At 39.9% G+C, this 20,252-nt stretch overlaps 2 protein-coding genes across 8 annotated transcripts in view; one reads left to right on the top strand and one right to left on the bottom strand.

The window, feature by feature from the left end:
* The window catches only part of CACNA1C (calcium voltage-gated channel subunit alpha1 C), a 723,808-nt gene extending 719,464 nt beyond the window's left edge, over nt 1-4,344 (bottom strand). For 5 of the 6 annotated variants that reach the window (XM_016922778.4, XM_016922781.4, XM_016922779.4 and 2 more), the window contains exon 1: nt 4,085-4,343. In XM_016922778.4, coding sequence (XP_016778267.1) covers nt 4,085-4,223 — 139 coding nt within the window. In that variant the 5' untranslated portion in view covers nt 4,224-4,343. Of the gene's footprint in view, nt 1-4,084 lie in introns of all 6 variants that reach the window. The other variant, XM_016922741.4, reaches the window with a different exon arrangement.
* DCP1B (decapping mRNA 1B) overlaps nt 1-20,252 on the top strand; it is a 62,384-nt gene that overhangs the window by 29,325 nt on the left and 12,807 nt on the right. For both annotated transcript variants that reach the window (XM_001153642.7, XM_024347625.3), the window contains exons 4-5: nt 7,368-7,434; nt 9,589-9,724. In XM_001153642.7, the coding sequence (XP_001153642.3) occupies nt 7,368-7,434; nt 9,589-9,724 (203 nt within the window). The remainder of the gene's footprint in view (nt 1-7,367; nt 7,435-9,588; nt 9,725-20,252) is intronic.

Below are 20,252 nucleotides of genomic sequence, written 5' to 3'. Positions count from 1 at the left end.
AACTTGTATTAGAATTACCTTATATATAGCCTTAGAGCTCTTATTTCATAGTAGAACCAAAACACAATTTAACTGTTTAAACATAAAGGGTTTTTGGAAAGAGTCTTTTGGAAAGTAGTATCTCCTATGTCTATATTCACAGATTAAGGTAAAAATGAAAAAATAAAGAAACTCTGACTTTTCTTTAATCAGGAAGTAGCACTAGGCTCCTTTGGCTAGACTACTGCTATGTCAAATTGTAGAAATATTTCTGTGATCATGTGTTTTATAGTTAGGCTATTTTCAGCAGAGCTATTCCTATCATTGTTAAACACTCAATTAAATCATCTGGCTCAAATATGAAGAAGTCTGTTCTTCATTGGAACAAATTTTTGACCTGTAGAAATATTCTGTTTTAAAAATAAGCTTAAGCATAAATAGATATGTTTAAACATAGCTTTCTCAAAAACTGCGATTATAGGAGACTGGACTTATTTATGTACATTGAGATTCACTTATGGTGATAGTTGTCAGTGTGTTGCTGGAATGACTGACATGCATCTAAATCTTACATTTTTCAGGTCATTCAGGTGCTTATATATGTAAGCTTGGGATTGCCATTATCAAACGTGACTAGAATATGAATAGCTTGGATTTTCTGGTAGACCAAAGTACTATTAGTTATTATTTGTCCTTTGTTTTTCCATAATGAAGAGAAATGCATGTGATTTTGCAGAATTGTTGCATCCTTTGAGCTCTTAGTTGCCAGTGCCTAACAAGTAGTCAATCAGGAAGAATGGTATATGGTAGAGTTGTAATAATAAATACACATTAAACGAGTACATTAGTGTCTACATAGTGCTGGATCAATCGAAATATACAGTCTTCGGGAGCTCATATCCTAATGACAGAATCCCATCAACACTACTTAAGCATAAGAAGGTAAAGTGTTTGAAGCAAAATAAACTCTCAGTGAAGGTTGAAGGAGAACAAAAGCGGTGATATGAGGAGACTGTCCATGCTGAAATTTCTGGTAGAAGGTGTAATCAATTGATAGAGAATTCTAGCATATCTAGTCCACATGTTGAATTATTCCAGGAAGTGATAATTATTGATATCAGCAATTACAAGGGTTATTGATGGTAGAAGAGCTTGAAGTCTTAGATTTCATTTCAACTCAGCAAGTATTTGTTGAATGTCTGCACATGCTGTTTGCTGTACTGGGTGTTTTAACAAAGTCCTCCCCTCCAGGAGCTTATAGTCTAGTGGAGGGAACAGATTTATAAATGCTTAATTTATTACCTTTTTTACTACAAGGATATACAAAACTACAGGAGCAAAGAAAAAGTTGGGACTGTTTATTCCTAGAGGAGTGAGAAAGCCTGGGTCTTCAAGGACGAGTAGAGAGAAGGAAAAGATGCATTAGGGACTCCCTGCATGATATTTGTGGCCAAGGAGATTTTGAAATTTATCAGCAAGATTATGAACAAATGAAAATATAAATTTAAGTGGCTCACAAAGCAGAATAAGTTGTTTCTATTTATATTTGTTGTAAACTATGGACTTTTCTGCTTCCTAATTTTTAAAAGTTTATTTACTCTGTCATATCTCTTAGATTAAAGGAACAAATAAAACTAGGAAATGAGTATACGATGAAAAAGATTCCGTATGACCTCTGGTAAACCTGAGGGTAGTAGATGACCTCAAGGTTCCCAGTTTAGGAAGATGGTGATCTCTGGGAAGGTTAGGAAGATTGAATGATATAACATGAATCCATTATAAATTAAAACTTTCTAAAAGATTAAATCCGTCTTTTACTGGGAAAGTAATAAATTCTCATTTATAGTTGGAGAGTACATATTAATTTAATCCAAATTAGTATAATGCTTTAATTCAGAGAGTTTTGTTTGTTTTTAATGGCATTAACTTTCTAATAACGTTAATTTATTTAGAAAGGGGAGGGTTGTTTCTACTGTTTCCCCCAAAATGTTCATGAGTATTAGTCACCCATAAAATAGAAACTGCTTCTCATCTGCTTTGAATCTTCCATTATTCTCAGGTCATGGGATCGCTGATTTGTGAGGTGCAGTAAAACCATGTCATATGAAAAGAAGCAGACCAGGGGCCAAAGATAACAGTGCTATGTAGACTCTCAGTGGCCAGTGAAGATTTTGTTTTACAAGATTGTGTCCGTGTTTGGTCAGTAAAGCTAAGGCGGAAGGTGAATGGAAGAACATTACTTTAAAGGCATTAGAGAACATGCCGGAGGAAAGCATTTTGAGTGCAAACATTCCAAATGGGGAAGAAGTACAGAATCCGCACAGAGCCGGCCAAACGCAGCCTGTGTTTCCCATCTATGGATGCCAGCACACAGGCAGCGTCATTGCTGCTCGAGTGTTTACTGCTGTGAAAACACTGCCACTACCAGAAAGCTTAATTCCCTTCCTCTTTCTTTTCTCTCTTTTTCTCCCTCTCCCTCCCTCCCTTCCTCACTGATCTCCCCCCTCCCTTCATTCCATCGTTCTTTTTTTCCTTTTGAGAGTCCATATGAACTTGGTTTAAAAGACTAATTCCAGTCTTTTATAACCAAGTCTAGAACTCAATCCAATATGTAAAAACAAATTTGAATGCTTCATCTATTTCATTTGAAAGGCTGGGAGAAGGGCATGTTTTAGGGGAAACAGATTAAACCAAGAAAAATGACTTTGGCTAGCTTATTTAACCTTGTTAGACCACAGATTCCTCATTGGTGAAATAGGTTCTTGAACTGCATGCTTCTTACCTGACTTCTGGCTCTAAAAATTCATGGTTCTATTTTTCTGTTTTTTTAAAATATCTTGGGATCTTTCAAATGCCTAGTAGCTGTGTGTGCATGTGTACTACCATATGCTAGTAACTAGTCATCATCAGTGTGGTCAGATTTATTAAAGCTTGATCTAGATAAATTGTATAGTAAATCAAGAAACATTATATTTGAATGAAGTCTCAGAAACAAGTGTTTACACAAATATATGATTAGATATTCTCCATCCTTACATTGAAAATATTATTCTACTCTTGTGAGGAAGACTTCATGAAAGGAGTGGAGTTTGAAGGAATTTTAAATTTTGGTTTATCCTTAGATGCCCAGAAGAGGTTTGTGTAATGTCACACTACCACGTTTCCGTGGCTTTCCAAGTAAAAAGAGGGAACTTAAATGCCTTCCTTGCTGAATGCTAAGAAAAACATATTTCCCTGTCTTTTTGAGAGGAATTAGTGAAATTATATTAGAAAGAACATTACCAAATCAGATGTCCTGCCTATTTAAATTTTACCCATGTAATTATGTGTTTATCATCCACTTCCTAATTGAATGGATATATATCTTCTTTTAAAAATTTACACAAACATTATCACATGTCCTCATTAGACGATTACAAGCTATCATTCATGATTTGGAGTTGCATGGTATTTGGGTAAAAATATAAAACAAATTATAAATATCTTAAAAGAACAGATCAAACAGAAATATTTATTAGGAACATAAATGAGATGAGGCAAATCCCCAAAGAACATGCAAAATGAACTAATGCACCATGCTAATAAGAATCAAAGGGTTACAAATGAAAATGTACATTTGAGTGACGCTGACATGACACTGCCTTTAATGGCCCCTTAACTAGCCTCTTAAAATTTGACCAGCTTTTGGTTTTTCCACTGAAGAAATTTAAAAAGAAAATACCACTACTGAATATAATCAGCTTGCTCTCTGCCTTGTCTTTGTGGACCTAAGACATGAAGTCTATATGGAAATTTTGATCTCCTTGATCTTACTGACAGAGTTAAAAGGAAAGTAAAAGATTGGTGTTTCATTATGTAAAGGCAGTATTGCATTGCCTGTTGCCTCAAACATCACTTTTTTTCAATTGAGAATTTCCAAAGAACGGCATAAACCAGGATAGTGCAGTTACAGGCAAAATTTTACAATGGTGTGTGGTAAATCCTGATTAAATATGGAGAGATGAGTTCTTAGAGTGAGGAAGTCACATTCTAGGTATCATTAGGATATTTAGAGTAAATTTCAACGTGTTCTTCCTACTCCTTATTTCGCTTTAGGGTTTCTTACCTCCAGGAGAGATGTAGAAATAGTTGAGTTGAGCTTCATGCACCAAAGTACCCTTAAACTTGACCTCCGTGTTGGCAGACAGGTGGCTGGGAAGCGGCTGGTATGCAGGCGTACCAGGCTGAACAAAGGCTCGAAGCATTGTGAATTTCCAGATGTATATTAATTGGTTGATTTTTAAAGCTAAATAATTATCCTGCTCATGATCTCTTATAATTTTTTAAAACCCAGAAGCTATTCCTGCAGTAACATTTCAGTGCCACAAAAGTTTACATGGCCATATCATATCGCTGCAAGTTTAAGTTACAGTAAAATTACTTTTAAGTTTTAGAATTCTAAAAAACAAAACAAAACAAAACACCTTCTTGCTTGATTCTTTTCAACCTTGTATTTTCGTCTTCCCTGCTCTGCTCCCTGCCTATGTAGGGACGGGCCTCTCACCCAGTGGCTTTACAGGAAAACTTGGATTGAAATGTGAACTTCATGGTTTCTGTCAGCCTGTCAGCTCATCACCTCCCTAAGGCATGGTGATCTCTGGTTTTTATATATCTCCACAGACTGCTTTGATAGACCCTCTTGTGTGGAAGAGTGATAGGTTTGTCCAGGGGTTGGTAGACCTTAGGGCTAAGAGGCAGGAAACTTGGAATGCATACTTCCATGGAATTCACAGCCTCTTTCCCAGGGGAATGCAGCTCAAGTTGCAAAACTATTTTAGGGAGAAGAAAGTTAGGCCCAGTTCTGCATTTTATCTTGGTGCCTCTTTTCGGTAGCCAGAACTCTTGGTTAATGTTTTTTTTTCCCCTTTGGCTATTTAAATTTTCTGTCCAGACTAAACTGGGATCAAAAGAGTTATCTCAAAATGATCTCATTTTAATTTTTAAAGCCATGTTGCTTTGGAGATAAACGGTTGGGTCCTAAAGAAGTCTTCACGATGTCTTAAATAATTACTGCAAACTCAATCTTTCCTTCATTTTGCTTTGACATTTGAAAGATGTTCCATAGCATTTTCGCTCCCTAAATCTGCATTTCAGTTATCTCGTGGTGATGACAATGTCAAACTGCTTTTCTATTTGTATCAACAGTTTTCTTGGCATCCCACTCTTACGAAAGCCCAATTCCTTATGTCAAATGCCGCAAATGTATAACATCAAACGAAAGATACCCAGAATATTCTTATTAATAGAGCCTAGTCATGAGACAACAATGGCCGTTTTTTCCTCTGCCATTGGGCCTCGTGTTTCTGAGTTATGCTCTGTTTTTCTCCCTTACTGCCATCTTTCTCCTTTGATAGTTTTGGAAAAGTCAGTCTTCAAGGAAAGAAAACTTACACTATAACCAAAAAAACAGGCCAGGCTCCTAGTTTTGTAACTAAGGTTAAAGTCACCAAGACACGCAAACATACTCAGATTTATTAAGTGGTTGAACGTCAGTGATCCAATCTGCTTTGACTTCAAGAACGTGAGGGTAGGCAGGTTAGTGTAGGAATCTGTGTAGGGAATTAAAGTAGGGAATTATTGTTGATGGACTGGAAGCAACCTTGAATATGAAGTTTCAAGATACACATTCAATGATCTTGAGATGAAAGAATTTTGTTTTGATGTAAAAGCTCTCATAGCACATGGGCTTCAGAACACAGACGTTCTTAAAAAAAAAAAAAAAAAAAAAGTCAGTGTACCAAGGAGGAAAATGTGTATGTATTTCCATCTAAGAGAGTAAAATGGTCCTGTTCAAGGAAAAGCTGGGATTTTTCCCCCTACTTCCCCCCCACTTCACGTGCAGGTAGGTAAGATAAAAGATTTCTGGTACACTGATAATTGCAAAACCAAAGTTTAAAGCCCTATTGCCACCTTTTGGCAAGTGAGTAATTCAGATTCGTAGGTTCCTCTTTAAGATACCTGCTTAAAATAGCACTATAAAGACATTTCTTGTACCTTTTGATATCTGAATCATTTCTGACAAGAAGCAGAAATTCCATGCCCAGACATTGGTCAGGTAAGAGGGGAAAAAAGATGTAGTTAGAATATCACAGCCGTTGTAACAGCAAAATACTATTAATATAATTACGTGTTTGGAAAGTTTGAATTTAAAGTCTTTTTTCCCTTGTAAAAACATGTTTTGTTGTTTTTCATTGCCCTATCATAATATTGTTGCTATTTTCAATGAAGATGTTTTAAATGTGTGTGTAGTTAGTGCATTACTGAGATGATTAATGCCATCAGATCCTCAACTAGATATTTGTAAATGTCTTTTGGAGCTGTTTCAGCCTTTGCTCTAAAAATGATATAGATAGGCACATACTAAAGTATACAACTTATTTGAACATTATTGAATGAATCAATAGCAGGTATATTATGTCACAGTTTCTTTCATTACTAAATGATGAAATCATAGTCATATCTAATCTTTCAGCAGTTATAAATTTTCTGTACCATTTTGAAGCCAGAGATTTATTATTAAATTTTATTTTTTCCAGTGGCCTGTCCCTAACTTACAGCTTACAAAGCCACTTTCTCAGTTAACATGTTCCTGAGAGAAGAAGGGGAGGGAGGCTTCTAGGCATAATTTGAGTATCAGGTTTCTGAATATTTAAAAATAAAGATGAAACGTATTTATGAAATGTGCAAATGGAGTGTAGAAACAATGCTATCTCGCAGCCAGGAAGTGTAGAAATTGTGATTTCATTTTCAGTCTGTATTCATTTGCTTCAGAAGATTTTGCCGAGTGCCTGTTGTGTTCAGGTGCCATGTTTTCAAGCGGAGCACAGTTTCTTCAATGTGTGTGGGTGCGCGTCTTTGCACAAAACCACCACGGATTTCTCTGTGGACTTAAATTTTGATGCTTTTTTTTTGAGACAGAGTTTCCCTCTTTTCATCCAGGCTGGCGTCCAATGGCGCGATCCTGGCTCACAGCAACCTCCACCTCCCAGGTTCAAGCGATTCTCCTGCCTCTGCATCCCGAGTAGCTGGGATTATGGACGCCCTACCAGGCCTGGCTAATTTTTTTTGTATTTTTAGTAGAGATGGGGTTTCACCATGTTGGCCAGGCTGGTCTTGAACACTTGACCTCAAGGGATCCCAAAGTACTGGGATTACAAGTGTGAGCCACTGTGCCTGGCTTGATGCTGTATTTTTAAGCTTTAACCCCAATGATTGCTTTTATTTATTCAATAATTATTGAATAAATCAATTTAACGCATAGATTATTATGTATTTAAGATGGAAAGGAGATTTTTTTCTATTTTGTAGTTTTGAAGATGCTCATAATTTGTTTGATGTGTTTTTTGCAGTGTCCATCTATGGAATTTGGTTTTATGATAAGGAAGAATGCCAAAGAATTGCAGAGCTTATGAAAAAGTAAGTACTAGAAGGCTAAATATTTTTCAGGACCTGGTGCTTTTGTTTGTATTTCTAAGTGTGTGTAACTATACTACAGTCTTAACAGAATGGATCTCCCATAGCAGTCCTTTTCACAGTGGTTAGGCAGACATTTAGTGTTAATTAATAAATGAAAATCAGACGTAAGAACAACTTGCCGCATTTTCACTGCATAATATTTATCATCTAGAATGATTCATTTTTTCCTGTGTGTGAAATATATGTGAATTGTTCCAGATGGCAATTTTCTTTAATATTTTCATTTGTAAATTAGCAATCTTTTGCTTCGAAAAGTTATCAGTATGCCTGTTGGTAAAAAGAACATTCAGAGCCATCCTAAAAGTCTGCTCCCGATTCTGTAAAATCTTTCATTTCCTTCGTCCCCCAGATGCTTTCCTTTAACTGTGTATACATGTTTGTGGGAGCTCAGAATTTCCTCCCATGTCTCAGACACTGAGTTAAGGTAGTCTTTATTTTCTGTCTCCTTAGAAATTGCTGAGTTACTATTAGCTTAGTGATCAGTCGACTGTCTCTCTCTTCCTTGTTACTGGTCTCTTTCTTTTAATCTTGTGATACCTTGTGATTTGTCCCATTCTGCATTTTGGGCAACTTGAAAATTGCTGTCTGACTTTCCCACTCTTGGCTTCCCTGATTGCATTGAAAGAGGAGGGCTTGCTCTCTGCTCTGCAATTGGCTGACTGATCAGTTTTTGAGCCCAGGGCTGCTCACTGTGAGGCAGTTATTTCCCTGCCATTTATGGGGATGGGAAGAGTCTCAGAGTGAGATGAGTTTCCTGCACGTGCTGTGTCACAGCCTGGGACTGGACTCAGCCAAGCACATAGGATGGCTGCTGCCACATGGGTATGACACTGTAGCTCTGTGTGCAAAAGAATCAGTCCCCACTTTTAAATCCTGGGGCAATGAAATGACTAGAAAGTGACCTCACGGAAATGAAAAACAGGGAGCACCTTTTAAGAAATGAGATAGATTCCTGAAAGTCTAGCTAGAGATAGCTAATTTTAGGTAACTAGCTCAAGGTGCAGATGGTGATTAAGTGTATTCAAACTGGTATTTACCACCATAACAACTAGTTCCTAGAACATTCGTGTTACTGTAAATTGTGCAGTGGATAATAATAACAGGATTTCATACAGATTAAAAAATACCCTGTAGCTCAGCCAAGAGGCCATGTTATAATTGTCAGCATTCTGCAGTAATTACCTAACAGCTCGGGCAGGAAATTGATTATTTACTAGCAATAAGCAGCTGATTTGTGTGGATTCCGACCCCCTCCCCAGTTAGAATTAAGTCTCTCAGTAAGTACTCAGATCTTTGTTACCATAAACTTCATGGCAATAATAAGAATGTGAGCTGAAAGTTACAGCACATAAAGGAAAAGTATATTTTCCTCGACATCACCTAGCAGCACATAGGAGCAATCTGGTCTCTCTTCTGTATTGTTTTCCAGGCAACAGAAGAACTCCTCGTTGCTCTAAGTGGTTTTTTAAATGGCCCCTCTTCTCCGAGTTGGAATGGAATCTTTACCATGTTTTGAAACTGCCAGAGAGCTACAGGATTTGAGTTGCCAGAATCAACCTTGCCTTGACTTCAAGGCAGTCTGTAAAGTAGGGGGTTCTTTCCTCAGTATTTCAGAACTCTAAATTGGGTTTCCTTAGCAACTAATGAGAGCATCCTTTAGAATGCACTGTGTGAGGAGTTGGCAAACTCTTCTCAAAGGGACCAGAGAGTGAGTATTTTAGGCTTTGCAGTTCACAGGATTTGTGTTCCTACTATAGAATTCTGCCCTTGTAATGCGAAAGCAGCCATAAACAACACGTAAACAAAGGAGCATGGCTGTGTTGAGCTTGGCTGTGTTTGTGACTTTCTTTACAAAAAACAGGTGGTGGGCTGGACTTGGCCCACAGATTTGCTGACCCCTATCCTAGATTCATCTGTGTAGTCAGTGAATTCAGGACCTCAACTCTCATTTTTCTCCTTTAAATTCCTAAGCAAGCTTATTTCTAATATGGTTGTAACAGGATGAAAACAACTAGGTGAGAATTGGGATGGTTTTAAACATTGTTTGTGTTGAATTGGTTTTTCTTGTGTGAATTTTCCCCTCTGTTTTTCTAGCCTAACTCAGTATGAACAGTTGAAAGCCCATCAGGGAACTGGAGCAGGAATTTCCCCAATGATCCTCAATTCAGGAGAGGGCAAAGAAGTAGACATTTTACGAATGCTCATCAAGGCCAAAGACGAATACACAAAGGTGAGTGTTTGCCCTTCCTTGTGATACATACACACTTCAGTTCCGCAGTGAGAATATTCTTGTTTAGCAAGAGTAGGTGCTGTGGGTGCTGTTCCTTCCACCAAACAAAATTATATTACAAATAAAAAATCTTTATTTGTAATATAGATTTTTTATAAGCTAAAGAAAACTGTTTGCCTTTAAATGGGTTAAAAAATAGCCTGAGAAATTAGTAGCCTTCATATATACAGTAGCCTTCATGTATACAATAACCTTCATATACACAACTTGTAGTAAGTCTTGTAGACGTAGACTCAGTGCAAGACCCCAATTTACAGTAGCAACAAATGAATATAAAATTGTTTGCAATAAAATTCATGAGAAATGGGCAAAACCTATATAAAGAAAATGTTTAAAAACTCCTGAAAGACATAAAAATAGACTTGAACAAATGGAAATATACGCCCTGTTGTTGGATAAGAAGGTTCAACATAAAGCTCTTAGAAAAAAAATCTCTACATTTAAGGTGATCGCTAAATAAATACCACTGGTTTCTTTTCCCCTCCCCTCCCCACTTCTCCCTTACTCTCTGATCTAGACAAGTTGAGTGTAAGGCTCATGGGAAGAAATATGCAAGAAAGAATAGCTGGGAAAATCCTGGCAAAGAAGAGTGATATTAGTAGGGGTTGGAGGTGGGGGAGATGAGTGGGGGGATGGAGCGAGCTCTCCCTGATTTTAAAACATTGAAGTCTAAACATTTCAAACAGTATGGTGTTGATGGTATTGATACCTAACAGCCCAATAGACCAGTGGGACAGATTTAAGATTCTAAGTCTAGGATTAAATCCAATTGTATATGAAATCTAGGCTATGATAAAGATGATAATTGCAAGTCAGCTATTTGAGTGAATTCCTAAATAAATGGTGTTGGGGCAACTGGTAGCCATTTGGAAAAATACAAAACTGAGTCTGTACCTTAGAGCGTACACCAGGATAAATTCCAAATGTATTAGAAATTTAAATGTAAAAATATAATGATTCAAGTACCAGAAGAAAATTTGTATGGATTTCTTTATAATCTAGGAAAAGAGAAATCTTTCAATTATGCCTAAAAACCCAAAAGCAATTAATTAAACTACATAAAAATAAAAACATTTTACAAGGCTTAAATACAACACAAGCAAATAGAAAGATACAAAAACAACTCAGAAAAAAATTGTTGACACCAGAATAACAGGAAGGTTATTTTATGAAGAGCTCCTAAAAATTAAGAAGTACAAGATTAACACTAGAAAAATGGGCAAAAAATAAAAATTTTTAAAAATTATAGAATTTGGAAACTAGCTGAAATAAATGTATGTAATTGAATATCATATTGTCACATAATTACTTAGAAAAAAAATTAGAGTGACTTCAAAGCCCGCTGCTTGAACTGAACACTCTTAGTGGGTTATATTTTAAGGACAAAAAGAACTGCAAGACATTATAAACTTCATTCATTGGTTTTATTGTTTGTAGTAATGTTGGCATTTTACTTTTTCTACTGTTGGCATTGTAATTTTTCTACTGTTGTGGATATAATAAATATGAAATTAGATAAACGTGGTTGGAACCAAAACCTTAGTGTAAGGGGAAAAAAATCAAATCTAATAAGTTAAAACTATGTAAGATTAAGTGGAAATATCAGAATTAGTTCATGTTTTGTTTCTTAGGTATAGAAACAAAAAATAGAGTTTCTCACTCTTGCCCTGAAAGGACATAAAAATAAAAGTGACTAACTCAGTAGCAGTAAGCATCTATATCACCCAGATTGTTATTTCTAAATATTACTTCCTTCCAGAAGGTGTCAGGACTCTTCAAAGAAATTTCTGATTCCAGGTCTGGAATAGTAAAACCAATAGGGTCATGTGAAAGGACACAGAAATCAGCTTCAAGGACACTGACCAGAGCATCAAATTCTAACATCAACAGGAATGACTACAATGGATTAAACCACATTGAATGTATAAAAATCTATGAGTTCCTGGTAATGAGAAAGAGAACAAGCAAACCAAACATATAAAACCAAGCAAAATAATTATTAGTTATCCGTTTGAAGGTGCTAAGGCACCAACTCCTTCCTCTGAAAACTGATAATTAATGGGAATGAATTAAGCTTTTATCCTGCCTGCCCTAAAGGGACTATATCTCAGAGTAATCAAACAGCCCTGGTCAATGAGGGAGAGCTCTTCTCTACCAGAGAATTCCAGCTAGTACATGTGGAGGGAATAATAGAACTTAAAGACACTCTGCTTAAAATAATTGACTCAGGCAGTGATCATCAGTAATATTAATGTTATGGGAAAGGTTGATAGAAACTTGACAGTGGAAGGATCAGGCTGCCTCCTCCTGAACCCCACTGATTATCATCATTAAAAGTTAGATAACCAGATTCTCTGGCTTCCTAATGTGATAAGATGTCAAATGTACAGCACCATCTTGAAATATTCTTGCCCAAAGAGTTGATCCTGAATCTCATTAAGCCTTGAGCTCTAACTTTTTAGTTTACAGAAAGTGAAAGTGGGTGGGGAGTGAGGGGAGACCAGGTAGCAAAACAAATTAAATGATGCTATGAGGAAGCAATCAGAAAAATCCTGAATGAAGTGGCACATATAGGCAGTTAGACAAGTTTCTTTAACATGCTTTGCCTTGACTGTGAGCTTCTTGAGTACGAAGAACATCCTTTATTCACTTTTATATCCCTTACTGTCTTCAAAGTACTTAGCACATGGTGAGTGTTAAATAATGGCTATTGAGTGAAGGAAGGAATATGAATGTGAATGAGCCACAGTTTAATTATCCTTCTATTGTATGGCCTGGACAGAGATGCCTTCATCTCAGCTTCAGACAGTAACAACTATTTCTGTATTCATTTTGTGTTTTTTTAATTCTTCAAAAGTCATTAAAAAAATATGATGACTTGGCAACTAGTTGAATAATTAGTTATACTTTATTAATTATACTATATTATGCACACTAAAGATTAATCTTCAAAAGGTGACATTTCTGCCCTCCAGGAACTTAATGTTCTGTGAAGACAGTGTAACAATGGTAAATAAATACAAATATTGAAAAAAATTATTTTCCTTTCTTTCCCTCCCTCCTCTCAACACACACATACCTTGTATTGTTTCTGTTTTTTATCTTCTATATGTTATAATGTTTTGACATCTTAAAATCCTTTCTGGCTGGGGAGACTGCCCCTCCTGTGACCAGCCAGTTTTCAGAGATAGCAAAGGGCTTGGCCAGGAGCACGCCTTTAATATGCACACTAACCAATCCTGAGCCATACGTATCTCCTCGTCTCTGGCCTGTACAATATTCCTCTGCCTTAATCATCCCAGGGCCAGGTACCCAGCAACTGGGGACCACTCATACAGTTTAGAACCTGCTGGAGTTATTCAAACTGGCTAATCTTAACCTGTTTACCATGCCCTGCCTTGCCTTTCTTGAGGAAATTCAGTAAATGCTCTAGCCTACGCCTTCCCCTTGCTGCTGACACCCTGAGGCTTCCACACGTGGCCCTGTGCAGCGTGGCATGCCTCTTGTCTCCAGGACCTGTGAGTATAATAAACTTTGTTTTCCTGAGACTCTCCTGTGTCTCCTCTCTGGCCTCACTTGAGTGACCATCACATAAAAGAACAGCACAAGCACACACATTCTCTGTCTCTCTCAGAAACACTCATATACGGTTCTGGAGATTTAATTTAGGCCATCACTTTATACTGTGCCTATGTCTTGGAATATTTTTCCCCTTACTTTATTTACCCTTCAGAATTTACATATCCTTTAAGGCTTAGTAAAAATGACACTTTTTACATCAAATTAATTATTCTTCCATGTGAACTCAGTCTATTACTATTTAAAACTTATTTTGTTCTTCCTCATTTATTACATTAAGTCAACTTCTCCCAGTACACTGTAAACTGGTTGAAGTTAAAACAATGTTCTGTTCATCTTTATGCCCTCACAGATTTGTTATAATGTTGACATGAAGTGCAGACACTTAATTCGTGTATAGAAGGTGCTTTTCTGTAAAAATCAAATACATGTTGTTATATGCGTAATGTCAGTTGCTCCAACTGTGAGATAAATAATAGAGGAAATTATTTCTTCTTCCATTAACAGCCAGATGTTGTGATACAGTGTGCCAGGACACCTGCATGATCACGCTACTTTCCTAGTCTCCGTTTTTCTTGGTTTGTCATTGCCCAGTACAGGAACCCTTGGAGTCTTCAAGCCTTCCCTAAGATGGCCTCAGTTTGTTCTTCTAACCCTACTACCCTCTACAAATATTTGAAACTCCTGCCAAACAGAATACTCATTTTGCTTCCTGAGAGTGCTTTCATGACTTTTCTCATACTGTTCCCACGCCTTCTTCACCCATCAAAATATGATCCAGCTTTCAGGGCCTGTTTCAGATGTTCTTTTTCCATCACCTTATTTTTGGCCTGCCTAACTAGGTGTGCATGCACCCTGCTAGCTGCCAGTGCCTTATGTTTGGAAAGAGCATTCCATCGCCTTCTTACATTGTGTTGTCTCTGCACTCACACACAGATATTTCAGAAAATGTGGAGACCCTGAGTAAAGTGGTTCTGAGACAGAAGAAAGGGGGTGAAATGGAAAGGTAGCGAGAGAGAAGGAAAACAGAATGTTTCTTCAGAGTTCTTGTTGGGAAGTGAGTCTCCGTTACTTAAAGTGTTCAAGAAGAGATTGAACGGTTACATATTGGTGATGTGATAAAAGAATTTGGCTTGTGTTGGATAAGTATTAAACTAAAAGACTTCTGAGATGCTTTTCAGTGCTAGACTTACTTTTATTGAAGTTTACTTTTTAAAATTATTTTCAATGAAAAATTAAAATTGTATATATTTATGTATGGTATACAACATGATATTTTGATATACATGTATATTATAGGGTGCCTAAATCAAGCTAATTAACACATGTATTACCTCACATATTTATCATTTTTGTGTGGCAAAAATAATTAAAATCTACTCTTTTAGCAACTTTCAGTATACAATATATTAGTACTAACTGTAGTCATCATGATGTACAATAAATCTCCTGAACTTATTCCTCCTGTCTAATTGAAAGTTTGTATCCTTTGACCAACATCTCCAAAATCCTCCTACCCCCAGCCTCCGGCAACTACCAGCCTACTGTGCTTCAGTGGGTTCAGCTTCTCTGGATTTCATGTAGGAGTGAAATCATGCAGTACTTGCCTTTCTGTGCCTGGTTTATTTCACCTAATGTAATGTCCTCCAGGTTCATCCATGTTGTTGCAAATGACAGAATTTCCTTCTTTTTTAAGGCTGAATAGTATTCCATTGTGTTTGTACACCACATTTTCTTTATCCATTCATTCATTGATGAACACTTAGGTTTATTCCATATATTGGCTATTGTAATGTTGTGGTGATCACAGGAATGCAGCTATCTCTTCAACATACTGATTTCATTTTCCCTGGATATATACCCAGAAATGGGATTCTTCGATCATGTGGTAGTTCTATTTCTAATTTTTTGAGGAGCCAACATAAATTTTTTTTTTTTTTGAGACGGAGTCTTGCTCTGTCGCCCAGGCTGGAGTGCAGTGGAGCAATCGTGGCTCATGGCAAGCTCTACCTCCTGGGTTCACGCCATTCTCCTACCTCAGCCTCCCGAGTAGCTGGGACTACAGGCGCCCTCCACCATGCCCGGATAATTTTTTTGTATTTTTAGTAGAGACGGGGTTTCACCGTGTTAGCCAGGATGGTCTCGATCTGCTGACCTCGTGATCCGCCCGCCTCAGCCTCACAAAGTGCTGGCATTACAGGCGTGAGCCACTGCGCCTGGCCCAACATGCTATTTTCCATAATAGCTATGCTAACTAATATTCCCACCAACAGTATACAAGGATTTCCTTTTCTGTACATCCTTGCCACCACTTATGTTTTGCCTTTTTGATGGTAGACATTCTACCAGGTTTGAGGTGATATTACACTGTGGTTTTAATTTGCATTTCCCTGATGATTAGCGATGTCGAGCATTTTTCACATACCTGTTGGCCACATATATGTCTTCTTTTGAAAAATGTCCACTCAGGCCCTTTGTCTATATTTTGATCAGAACATTTGTTTTCTTGTCTTACTGTTGAGTTGTTTGAGTTCCTTATCTACTTTGGACATGAATCTCTTATCGTATGTATGGTGTGCAGGTATCTTCCTCCGCTCCGTAGCTCATCTCTTCACTCTGCTGTTTCCTTTGCTGTGCAACAGCCTTGGGTTGGATGTAATCCCGTGTGTCTCTTGCTTTTGTTGCCTGTCCTTAGGGTCACATCGAAAAAGCCATTGCCCAGAGCAACGTTAGGGAGCTTTTCCCCTGTTTCCTTCCAGGAGGTTTATAGAAAAAGTCATTGCCCAGAGCAACGTTGGGGAGCTTTCCCCGTTTCCTTCCAGGAGGTTTATAGAAAAAGTCATTGCCCAGAGCGACGTTGGGGAGCTTTTCCCCTGTTTCCTTCCAGGAGGTTTACAGAAAAAGCCATTGCCCAGAGCGACGTTAGGGAGCTTTTCCCCTGTTTCCTTCCAGGAGGTTTACAGAAAAAGTCATTGCCCAGAGCGACGTTGGGGAGCTTTCCTCCTGTTTCCTTCCAGGAGGTTTATAGAAAAAGTCATTGCCCAGAGCAACGTTAGGGAGCTTTTCCCCCTGTTTCCTTCCAGGAGGTTTATAGAAAAAGTCATTGCCCAGAGCGACGTTGGGGAGCTTTTCCCCTGTCTCCTTCCAGGAGGTTTATAGAAAAAGTCATTGCCCAGAGCGACGTTAGGGAGCTTTTCCCCTGTCTCCTTCCAGGAGGTTTATAGAAAAAGTCATTGCCCAGAGCGACGTTAGGGAGCTTTTCCCCTGTCTCCTTCCAGGAGGTTTATAGAAAAAGTCATTGCCCAGAGCGACGTTAGGGAGCTTTTCCCCTGTCTCCTTCCAGGAGGTTTATAGAAAAAGTCATTGCCCAGAGCGACGTTGGGGAGCTTTCCCCCTGTCTCCTTCCAGGAGGTTTACAGAAAAAGTCATTGCCCAGAGCAACGTTAGGGAGCTTTTCCCCCTGTTTCCTTCCAGGAGGTTTATAGAAAAAGCCATTGCCCAGAGCGACGCTGGGGAGCTTTTCCCCTGTCTCCTTCCAGGAGGTTTATAGAAAAAGTCATTGCCCAGAGCGACGTTAGGGAGCTTTTCCCCCTGTTTCCTTCCAGGAGGTTTATAGAAAAAGCCATTGCCCAGAGCGACGCTGGGGAGCTTTTCCCCTGTCTCCTTCCAGGAGGTTTATAGAAAAAGCCATTGCCCAGAGCGACGCTGGGGAGCTTTTCCCCTGTCTCCTTCCAGGAGGTTTATAGAAAAAGTCATTGCCCAGAGCGACGTTAGGGAGCTTTTCCCCCTGTTTCCTTCCAGGAGGTTTATAGAAAAAGCCATTGCCCAGAGCGACGCTGGGGAGCTTTTCCCCTGTCTCCTTCCAGGAGGTTTATAGAAAAAGTCATTGCCCAGAGCGACGCTGGGGAGCTTTTCCCCTGTTTCCTTCCAGGAGGTTTATAGAAAAAGTCACTGCCCAGAGCAACGTTAGGGAGCTTTTCCCCCTGTTTCCTTCCAGGAGGTTTATAGAAAAAGCCATTGCCCAGAGCGACGCTGGGGAGCTTTTCCCCTGTCTCCTTCCAGGAGGTTTATAGAAAAAGTCATTGCCCAGAGCGACGCTGGGGAGCTTTTCCCCTGTTTCCTTCCAGGAGGTTTATAGAAAAAGTCATTGCCCAGAGCGACGCTGGGGAGCTTTTCCCCTGTTTCCTTCCAGGAGGTTTATAGAAAAAGTCATTGCCCAGAGCGACGCTGGGGAGCTTTTCCCCTGTCTCCTTCCAGGAGGTTTATAGAAAAAGTCATTGCCCAGAGCGACGTTAGGGAGCTTTTCCCCTGTCTCCTTCCAGGAGGTTTATAGAAAAAGCCATTGCCCAGAGCGACGTTAGGGAGCTTTTCCCCTGTTTCCTTCCAGGAGGTTTATAGAAAAAGTCATTGCCCAGAGCGACGTTGGGAAGCTTTTCCCCTGTCTCCTTCCAGGAGGTTTATAGAAAAAGTCATTGCCCAGAGCGACGTTAGGGAGCTTTTCCCCTGTTTCCTTCCAGGAGGTTTATAGAAAAAGTCACTGCCCAGAGCAACGTTAGGGAGCTTTTCCCCCTGTTTCCTTCCAGGAGGTTTATAGAAAAAGCCATTGCCCAGAGCGACGCTGGGGAGCTTTTCCCCTGTCTCCTTCCAGGAGGTTTATAGAAAAAGTCATTGCCCAGAGCGACGCTGGGGAGCTTTTCCCCTGTTTCCTTCCAGGAGGTTTATAGGAAAAGTCATTGCCCAGAGCGACGTTAGGGAGCTTTTCCCCTGTCTCCTTCCAGGAGGTTTATAGAAAAAGTCATTGCCCAGAGCGACGTTAGGGAGCTTTTCCCCCTGTCTCCTTCCAGTAGGTTTATAGAAAAAGCCATTGCCCAGAGCGACGTTAGGGAGCTTTTCCCCTGTCTCCTTCCAGGAGGTTTATAGAAAAAGTCATTGCCCAGAGCGACGCTGGGGAGCTTTTCCCCTGTCTCCTTCCAGTAGGTTTATAGAAAAAGTCATTGCCCAGAGCAACGTTAGGGAGCTTTTCCCCCTGTTTCCTTCCAGGAGGTTTATAGAAAAAGTCATTGCCCAGAGCGACGTTGGGGAGCTTTTCCCCTGTCTCCTTCCAGGAGGTTTATAGAAAAAGTCATTGCCCAGAGCGACGTTAGGGAGCTTTTCCCCTGTTTCCTTCCAGTAGGTTTATAGAAAAAGTCATTGCCCAGAGCGACGTTAGGGAGCTTTTCCCCTGTCTCCTTCCAGGAGGTTTATAGAAAAAGCCATTGCCCAGAGCGACGTTGGGGAGCTTTTCCCCTGTCTCCTTCCAGGAGGTTTATAGAAAAAGCCATTGCCCAGAGCGACGTTAGGGAGCTTTTCCCCTGTCTCCTTCCAGTAGGTTTATAGAAAAAGCCATTGCCCAGAGCGACGTTAGGGAGCTTTTCCCCTGTCTCCTTCCAGTAGGTTTATAGAAAAAGCCATTGCCCAGAGCGACGTTAGGGAGCTTTTCCCCTGTCTCCTTCCAGGAGGTTTATAGAAAAAGCCATTGCCCAGAGCGACGTTAGGGAGCTTTTCCCCTGTCTCCTTCCAGTAGGTTTATAGAAAAAGCCATTGCCCAGAGCGACGTTAGGGAGCTTTTCCCCTGTTTCCTTCCAGGAGGTTTATAGAAAAAGTCATTTCCCAGAGCGACGCTGGGGAGCTTTTCCCCTGTCTCCTTCCAGTAGGTTTATAGAAAAAGTCATTGCCCAGAGCGACGTTAGGGAGCTTTTCCCCTGTTTTCCTTCCAGGAGGTTTATAGAAAAAGTCATTGCCCAGAGCGACGTTAGGGAGCTTTCCCCCTGTTTCCTTCCAGGAGGTTTATAGAAAAAGCCATTGCCCAGAGCGATGCTGGGGAGCTTTTCCCCTGTTTCCTTCCAGGAGGTTTATAGAAAAAGCCATTGCCCAGAGCGACGCTGGGGAGCTTTCCCCCTGTTTCCTTCCAGGAGGTTTATAGAAAAAGCCATTGCCCAGAGCGACGCTGGGGAGCTTTTCCCCTGTTTCCTTCCAGGAGGTTTATAGAAAAAGCCATTGCCCAGAGCGACGTTAGGGAGCTTTTCCCCTGTCTCCTTCCAGGAGGTTTATAGAAAAAGCCATTGCCCAGAGCGACGCTGGGGAGCTTTTCCCCTGTTTCCTTCCAGGAGGTTTATAGAAAAAGTCATTGCCCAGAGCGACGTTGGGGAGCTTTTCCCCTGTCTCCTTCCAGGAGGTTTATAGAAAAAGCCATTGCCCAGAGCGACGCTGGGGAGCTTTTCCCGTTTCCTTCCAGGAGGTTTATAGAAAAAGTCATTGCCCAGAGCGACGTTGGGGAGCTTTTCCCCTGTCTCCTTCCAGGAGGTTTATAGAAAAAGTCATTGCCCAGAGCGACGTTGGGGAGCTTTTCCCCTGTTTCCTTCCAGGAGGTTTATAGAAAAAGTCATTGCCCAGAGCGACATTGGGGAGCTTTTCCCCTGTTTCCTTCCAGGAGGTTTATAGAAAAAGTCATTGCCCAGAGCGACGTTGGGGAGCTTTTCCCCTGTTTCCTTCCAGGAGGTTTATAGAAAAAGTCATTGCCCAGAGCGACGTCGGGGAGCTTTTCCCCTGTCTCCTTCCAGGAGGTTTATAGAAAAAGTCATTGCCCAGAGCGACGTTGGGGAGCTTTTCCCCTCTTTCCTTCCAGGAGGTTTATAGAAAAAGTCATTGCCCAGAGCGACGTTGGGGAGCTTTTCCCCTGTTTCCTTCCAGGAGGTTTATAGAAAAAGTCATTGCCCAGAGCGACGCTGGGGAGCTTTTCCCCTGTTTCCTTCCAGGAGGTTTATAGAAAAAGTCATTGCCCAGAGCGACGTTGGGGAGCTTTTCCCCTGTCTCCTTCCAGGAAGTTTATAGAAAAAGTCATTGCCCAGAG

This window comes from Pan troglodytes, chromosome 10 (assembly GCF_028858775.2).
Source record: "Pan troglodytes isolate AG18354 chromosome 10, NHGRI_mPanTro3-v2.0_pri, whole genome shotgun sequence".
Lineage (NCBI taxonomy): Eukaryota > Metazoa > Chordata > Mammalia > Primates > Hominidae > Pan > Pan troglodytes.
The sequence above is the reverse complement of the archived record's forward strand: the minus strand, read 5'-3'. Positions and strand labels throughout refer to the sequence as shown.